The 8,238-nt window shown below is 33.6% G+C and overlaps 1 protein-coding gene across 1 annotated transcript; it reads right to left on the bottom strand.

Annotated features, from left to right (window-relative positions):
- Positions 1-1,616: 1,616 nt before the first annotated feature.
- On the bottom strand, positions 1,617-4,171 carry LOC145958220 (uncharacterized). The gene is made up of 2 exons (XM_083074893.1): positions 2,241-4,171; positions 1,617-2,205 (listed from the first exon to the last, which is right to left on the bottom strand). The coding sequence occupies exon 1, from the start codon at positions 4,101-4,103 to the stop codon at positions 3,459-3,461; it is 645 nt and encodes a 214-aa protein (XP_082931019.1). The 5' UTR covers positions 4,104-4,171; the 3' UTR covers positions 1,617-2,205; positions 2,241-3,458.
- Between the last annotated feature and the right edge of the window lie 4,067 nt (positions 4,172-8,238).

Below are 8,238 nucleotides of genomic sequence, written 5' to 3'. Positions count from 1 at the left end.
TTATTTTTTATTTTTTTTTATCTTGGTTCCAAAACTTGAAAAGAGAGGCAGGTTCATAATTTGAAAATAAAAATAAAAATAAAAGTGGTTCATATATATATATATATATATATATATATATATATATATATATATATTTGAATTGAATTGTGTTGGTTAAAGTCTTAAAATTATATTTTATCTTTCATTTCTTCCATTATACCAATTTCCTCCATTATACCAACATGATATATATGATTTGGTTGACAATATTCTATAAGGATGTGATTAAGAATTTAATCTTTTAATTTGTGTATATAGAAAATATATATTAAGAGGTGTATCTTTTACATAAATCTTTGTACCTCCTCAAATTATCAGTTGACAATACATTGAAGACGAAAAAAAACTTCTCCCCATTACTGTACCATTTACAGGAGTATAGTAATGTTATATGTATTTTCACTTATTTCCTTACAAGTTTCAACTATGTAAATAATTGGGTGACATTTCCTTCACCTCCCATTTTCTCCTTTCAAACCAAACCAAACAAAAAGACTTTTCTTTACTTCCTTACCTTTTTCTCCATTAATTTTTTTTTTATTCCTTTTCTTTTGAACGAAAGATACAATTAATCTTATTCTACCCACGCATTTTTTCAAAAATATCCAATTTGTAAAAAAAAATATACTCGCGCGATAACAATGGAAGAAATAAGCTTTGCTAGGGTTTCTATGGTTATCACCAAAGAAGAAGAGGGTCTACTCAAGAGAAGTACTTTTTATTTAGCTGATTGAGTATTTGAGTTAATTTAACTAATTTGTTTGTAAAATTTTATAATTATATTATTTAAATATGTTTTAAATCTTTATAAATATCGCTCTATCTTATTTTAATCTCTATAAAATTTTTGTTATTTTTAAATTCTTGACTATTTTTAGTGTTCGTTTTTAAGTCTTTATCACTATCAGCTATAGTTAGTTAAGTGCATGTTAAAATGAGTAAAAAAATATTAAATATTAATTAAAATAATTAAAATAACAAATAGTATTTTAAATTAAGATAATTAAATAATTTTTACGTACATAATTTAACTAAGCAGTCTATTTATTATTTTATATAAATAAGATAGTTATATATAGTTTGCTTTATTATTTATTTTTAATTTTAATATATTTTAACAGTAAATATTTTTTATTTAATTTAATTATATTTTATTAATAATTAATTTTTATTGTATTTAATTTTATTTTTTCTTTTTAATTTGTTAATTTTTTTAGTATAGTAATTTTTTTAGAAAAATATTAGAATTTACTTTTGATGCTTATAATGCATTTTTAATATCCTACTTTTAATGTTGTTTTTAAATTTCATTTTTAAATTTTATGTAACGACCCGCCATGACCGTCACACTACGAAACAACACTACACATTACTGGAATATATACTAAAATAGTATAATAAAATATTTACAACACAAGTTGCTAAGCAAGCAACCAACAACAACCAGCTATATATAACAAAATATGCTACTATATGGTAGCTTACAAAAAAAAAAAATCCAACTCCAGGTGTGACACCCTCTACCCCAACACATTAATAAACATAAACTATATTTATAAAAGATTTTCATAAAATGATATAAAATAATAAGTATCATAAGGTAGAAGATGCACATTCATAATTCATACACATAAATATTAAACTCAAGAAGTTATTATAAAACAAAGATTATAAATTAATCCCAGTAAAGGTGGCAGTGCCTCCTAGTTAGGAATCAATTTATAATTTATTAAATTACACAAGAAAAGAAAATATTTTTAGAACAAGAAAGACATAAGAGAAATCCTAGCTAAACCCGATGTCACATCCTATCAGAGCATGCCCCAAGAAGCCTTTAGGCCTCATCACCAACATCCTCATGATGATGATCACCTGCAACAAAAATTTAAACATATACAAAAAAAATAACAAGGGAGTGAGAAACATCTCACTCAGTTGTAGATGAAGAAATAAAAGTTAAATAGCACACACACATAATCATTATCATATATAATAATTATTTATCATGCAATGATGTCATAGACTCAACTCATAAATATATGCATGTGGCGCCATACGGAAGTTCACATATCATCATTGGTGACCCTAAGGCACACCTAGTTAGCATATCGTGGGTGACCCAAAGGAACACCTGGTTACATCATTGGTGACCCAAAGGCACACCTTGTTAGTATATCATGGGTGACTCAAAGGTACACCTTGTTAGTCGTGGGTATGCGGCCTCAGCGGCACACCTGGAGTATATATGCATATGATGCATGTCATACAATCATAAACTTAACATTTAACATGTTACAGAATTTTCTATAATACACCATATCATAAGCATAATTCATATTTATATTATATTTTATTAGTCCAATAGTCCAAAAGTCCAATAGTTCAATAGTCCCATAGTCCAAAGGTTCAATAGTCCAATAGTTCATTGTCCAACAGTCCAACAGTTCAACAGTCCAAAGGTCATTAAGTCAAGGGTCCAATAGTTCAAAGGTCTTTAGGGATCATATAATTTATATTTCATGGTATAATTAAATCCTTAAGTAAAATAGGAAGCTTAATGAAAATAAGGAGGCTCGGCCTTCCATTTAGATAATAAAGTCTAAATTTATAAGTTAATAGGAGGCTTAGTCTTCCATTCAATGAATATTTTAGAATAGTAAAAGTGAAGTTATCCATTAATTATAATTATTAATTACCGCAACAAGAAAATCAAGTAGTACAAATAAAACACAGTAATAATGTATATTCAAATAATCAAACAACAAACAAGGGATCGAGAACCAATCCAACAAACAGACTATTTAACAATTATTTCTACACCCCCAAGCAAGGTTTCCCACTCCCCCCCTTACCTGGATAAATAGGAATTTGGGCAGAATCTACTCTTTTTCTCCTTAAACCGGAACCGGAACTAGAGCAGAACCTTCTCTATGCTCCTCCTCTTTTCACAACCTAGGCAGAACCTTCTCTCTTATTTTCTCTTTCTATCTCTCTAGAATTCCTTCTCTCTAAACTTTTCTTCTCCCTAGTTATGAATTTTCAAAATCCTTAGGTCCCTATTTATAGAATTTATGAAGTTACTATGCACTATGCACTATTCATTAAAATAATATTATAAGTTACTATGCACTATGCACTATTCATTATTATATTCAAATTAATTATAATTTTGAAACTTCAAACGTCCGCAGCCCCCGAAAACGCAGCCTTTCACTATGCATACATAGTAAAACACTATTCATAAATACGTATACGTAAATAGTAAAATACGTATACATAAATAGTAAAATACGTATATGTAAATAGTAAAATACATATACATGAATAGTAAAATACGGGAATAAAATACTTATTCACATAATAAATAACTCTTTTCATTTGAATAAAATTTTGGGATATTACATTTCTCCCCTCCTTTAAGAAATTTCGTCCCCGAAATTTTCCTGAAATAGAAAAGGATAATCTTCACGCATCTTGCTTTCTAACTCCCAAGTAGCACTTTCTTCAAAATGTCCTCCCCAAACGACCTTAACCAAAGGAATTTCCTTTCCTCTTAGTTGTTTCACCCTCGTATCATCAATTCTTAAAGGAACTGTTTCATAGGTGAGATTATCTTTCAATTGAACATTGTCAGACTCGATGATATGGGAAGGATCATGGACATATTTTCTGAGTTGGGAAACATGAAAGACATTATGAAGATTTGAAAGAGATGGGGGTAAGGCAATTTGATAGGCTACTTCACCAATTCTTTTAAGGATTTGATAAGGACCAATGAAACGTGGAGTAAGCTTACGCGATTTTAGTGCTCTGCCTACTCCTGTCCAAGGAGTAACTTTAAGGAATACATGATCACCTTCATTAAACTCAAGGTCCTTTCTCCTCTTATCACTGTAACTCTTCTGCCTACTCTGAGCTGCTTTCATTCTCTCCTGGATCATCTTAACTTGTTCAGTAGTTTGTTGAACTATCTCAGGTCCTAAGATAGCATTCTCTCCAGGTTCTACCCAACACAAGGGTGTTCTACATCTCCTACCATATAGAGCTTCATAGGGTGCCATCCCAATACTGGAATGGTAGCTATTGTTGTAGGTAAATTCTATCAAAGGTAGGAAATTATCCCAACTACCCCCATGTTCTAAGATGCAAGCTCTCAACAAGTCTTCCAAAGATTGAATAGTTCTTTCGGTTTGGCCATCTGTTTGGGGATGGTAGGCTGAACTCAATCTAAGTTTAGTGCCTAGAGCCTCATGTAAACTGTCCCAAAATCTAGAAGTAAACCTAGGATCTTTGTCAGAAACTATACTAGTAGGAACCCCATGCAATCTCACAATCTCACTTATGTACAACTTGGTTAGTCTCTCCAAAGAGTATCTAATGTTAATGGGAATAAAATGGGCAGACTTAGTCAATCTATCTACAATAACCCATATAGCATCTAAGTTTTTCGTAGTTTTAGGTAATCCAACTATGAAATCCATAGAGATGCTATCCCATTTCCATACAGGCACATCCAAAGGTTGCATCAAACCTGAAGGTTTTTGGTGTTCTACCTTAGCTTTTTGACATACTAGGCAGGCATACACAAATTCCTCCACTTCCTTCTTCATCTTTAGGCCACCAAAACATCTTCTTAAGGTCTTGGTACATCTTAGTGGCTCCAGGATGAATACTAAGGCTACTCCTATGTCCTTCTTCAAGAATTGTTCTCTTAAGTTCAGGCACACCAGGAATACACAACCTATCCCTAAATCTCAATACTCCATCTATTCCAATTCTAAATTCACTTTCCACACCTTGATTCAACTTCTCAGCTTGACTCAATAAGAAAGGATCTACCTTCTGACCATTTCTAATTTCATCTATCAAGTTATTAGTCACCTTCAAGGTTCCCAACCTAATACTCTTAGAGGTTAGTTCACACCCTAAACTCATATCCCTAAATTCCTCAATCATGTGCAATTCCCTCATCATTAAAGAAGAAATTCTCAAGGATTTCCTACTCAAAGCGTCAGCTACCACATTAGCTTTGCCGGGGTGATAGTTCAACTGAAAGTCATAGTCCTTAAGAAACTCTAACCATCTTCTCTGTCTCATATTTAATTCCTTTTGGTCAAACAAGTACTTAAGGCTTTTATGATCACTAAACACCTCAAATCTAGATCCAAACAAGTAGTGTCTCCACAACTTAAGCACAAATACTATTGCAGCTAACTCAAGATCATGGGTAGGATAGTTTTGCTCATGGGTTTTAAGTTGTCTAGACGCATAGGCTACTACCCTTCTCTCCTGCATAAGTACTCCACCTAAACCTGATTTGGAAGCATCACAAAATACCTCAAAAGTCTTGCTAGGGTCAGGTAATACTAACACAGGGGCACTAGTTAGTCTTCTCTTAAGTTCTTGAAAACTCTCTTCACACTTAGAGTCCCACACAAAAGGTTGGTTTTTCCTAGTCAATTTGGTCAAAGGTAAAGCTAATTTAGAAAAACCCTCTATAAATCTCCTTTAATACCCAGCTAGTCCTAGAAAACTCCTAATCTCAAAAACTGACTTAGGTGTTTTCCATTCAAGAACCGCCTCTACCTTAGAAGGATCTACAGCTATTCCATCCTTGGATATCACATGCCCTAGAAAATTTACACTCTCCAACCAAAATTCACATTTTGCCAATTTAGCATACAACTGTTTCTCCTTAAGGGTTTGAAGAACGATCCTAAGGTGCTCAGCATGCTCCTCCCTATTCTTAGAATACACTAGGATATCATCTATGAAGACCACTACAAATCTATCCAAGTAAGGGTGAAAGATCCTATTCATGTAGTCCATGAAAACACTAGGTGCATTAGTCACACCAAAAGGCATCACTAAATACTCATAGTGCCCATAGCGGGTCCTAAAAGCAGTCTTTGGGATATCCTCGGATTTCACTCGGATTTGGTGATAACCTGATCTCAAATCTATCTTACTAAACACACAAGCCCCAACTAGCTGGTCCATAAGGTCATCTATTCTAGGCAATGGATACTTATTCTTAATGGTTACCTTATTCAATTGTCTATAATCTATGCACAATCTCATGCTCCCATCTTTCTTCTTGACCAATAGAACAGGCGCTCCCCAAGGTGAAACACTAGGCCTAATGAATTGTTTCTCTTGTAGTTCCTCTATCTGTTTCTTAAGCTCAACTAACTCTTTAGGAGACATCCTATAGGGTGCTATAGATATGGGTGCAGTACCTGGCACTAAGTCTATACTGAACTCAATCTCTCTCTCAGGTGGTAAACTAGACACATCCTTAGGAAATACTTCTGGAAATTCTCTCACTAAGGGAATCTCATCTAGCTTATTCTCAGTCTCAACTGTTAATGAAGATAAGATCATGTATACCCTTTCATTTTCCTTTAAACAAGTTTTAATGTTAGAAGCACTAAGAAATTCCGTACTCTTACATTCACAAAATGAAATGGATTTATCAAAGCAATTTAAAAGAACATGGTGAGAAGATAGCCAATCCATACCAAGGATTACATCTAATTGACTAAGAGGCAGACAGATTAAGTCAACTAGAAACTGTTTATCAGAAATTGTCAAAGGGCATTTTAAACACACTAGGGATGTAGTTACAGAACCATTAGTAGGGGTTTCAACAACTAAATCAAAATTTAATAAAGACACAGGCAATTTCAGTTTTTGGACACAAGAGATGGAAATAAAGGAATGAGTTGCACCAGAATCAAATAGTACAACAAAAGGAGTCTCAGCTATGAAACAAGTACCTTGTATCAAATTTTCTGACTGAGCAGCTTCAACACCACTAAGAGCAAATACTCTTCCTACAGTCTTTGGTCGTTCGGTTTGCGATCCTGATCCAACGACACGTGTTCTTGGTGGTTCAGAACATTGAGTGCTAATATGTCCTTTACCACTACAGTTGAAACAGGTAATCTCCTTGTCACGACATTCTGACTTGTTATGACCAACACGTCCACACTTCCCACATCTCCCTGAAAAAGTAGATCCTCCAACACTTCCAGTAGTATTTACAGTGGTTCCTCTAGTAAAGGACTTACTTCTATTATTAATAGTCATATTCCCTTGAAATCTTGTAGGGTTGGAATAAGGCTTACTTCTACTAGAAGTATTAGAATTCACTGTACGAGCAGGGCCTCCAGCTCCTTTATAGAAAGCAGCACGAGCACGGTTGTCACGATCATAAATACTGCACTTATTGACCAGAGTGGGAAAATGATATATCTCCTGATAATTGATTGCTGTTTTCACTTCAGGACGCAGACCATTTACAAACTTTATGCATTTGGCCCTTTCCCCACCTTCACCATGATAGTGTGTACAGTAGCGGACCAAAGCATCAAACTTTGCAGCATATACCTCTACTGTATCGTTTCCTTGTTTTAGTTCAAGAAATTCCATTTCCTTCCTACTCCTTACATCATCTGGAAAATATTTTTCAAGAAAGACCCTCTTGAAGTTCTCCCAATTCAAATGTACGCCTCCATCAATTATCCTCCGAAGTGCTCCTTCCCACCAAAAGTAAGCATCAGCTGTCAGCATGAAAGTGGCTAGCTTCACTCTCTCTGTAAGGGGACAATCCATAACATTAAAGATTTTCTCGATCTCTGATAACCAATTCATGGCGGCATCTGGGTCATAACCTCCTTTGAAAGTGGGTGGATTATTCCTCTGAAATTGCTCCAACCAGTTAGGAGCAACTCCATTCATATTATTGTTGTTCATAGCTTGGGCTAATGCTTGGAGAGCATCAGCAATCGCACGATCATTTCTACCAGCCATATTCTAAAGAAATAATACAATTAATAGACATAGGCAAGCATCATATCAACATAATAGATCTCACAATCAATTCATTTATCAATAAATATAGTAGACACATAACTCACGGCCGATAAAATCGACCTGCTCTGATACCACTAAATGTGACACCCTCTACCCCAACACATTAATAAACATAAACTATATTTATAAAAGATTTTCATAAAATGATATAAAATAATAAGTATCATAAGGTAGAAGATGCACATTCATAATTCATACACATAAATATTAAACTCAAGAAGTTATTATAAAACAAAGATTATAAATTAATCCCAGTAAAGGTGGCAGTGCCTCCTAGTTAGGAATCAATTTATAATTTATTAAATTACACAAGAAAAG

Source organism: Cajanus cajan, chromosome 5 (genome assembly GCF_000230855.2).
Source record: "Cajanus cajan strain Asha chromosome 5, NIPB_CcT2T_4, whole genome shotgun sequence".
Lineage (NCBI taxonomy): Eukaryota > Viridiplantae > Streptophyta > Magnoliopsida > Fabales > Fabaceae > Cajanus > Cajanus cajan.
Note: the sequence above shows the minus strand (reverse complement) of the source record. Positions and strands in the feature narration are given on the sequence as shown.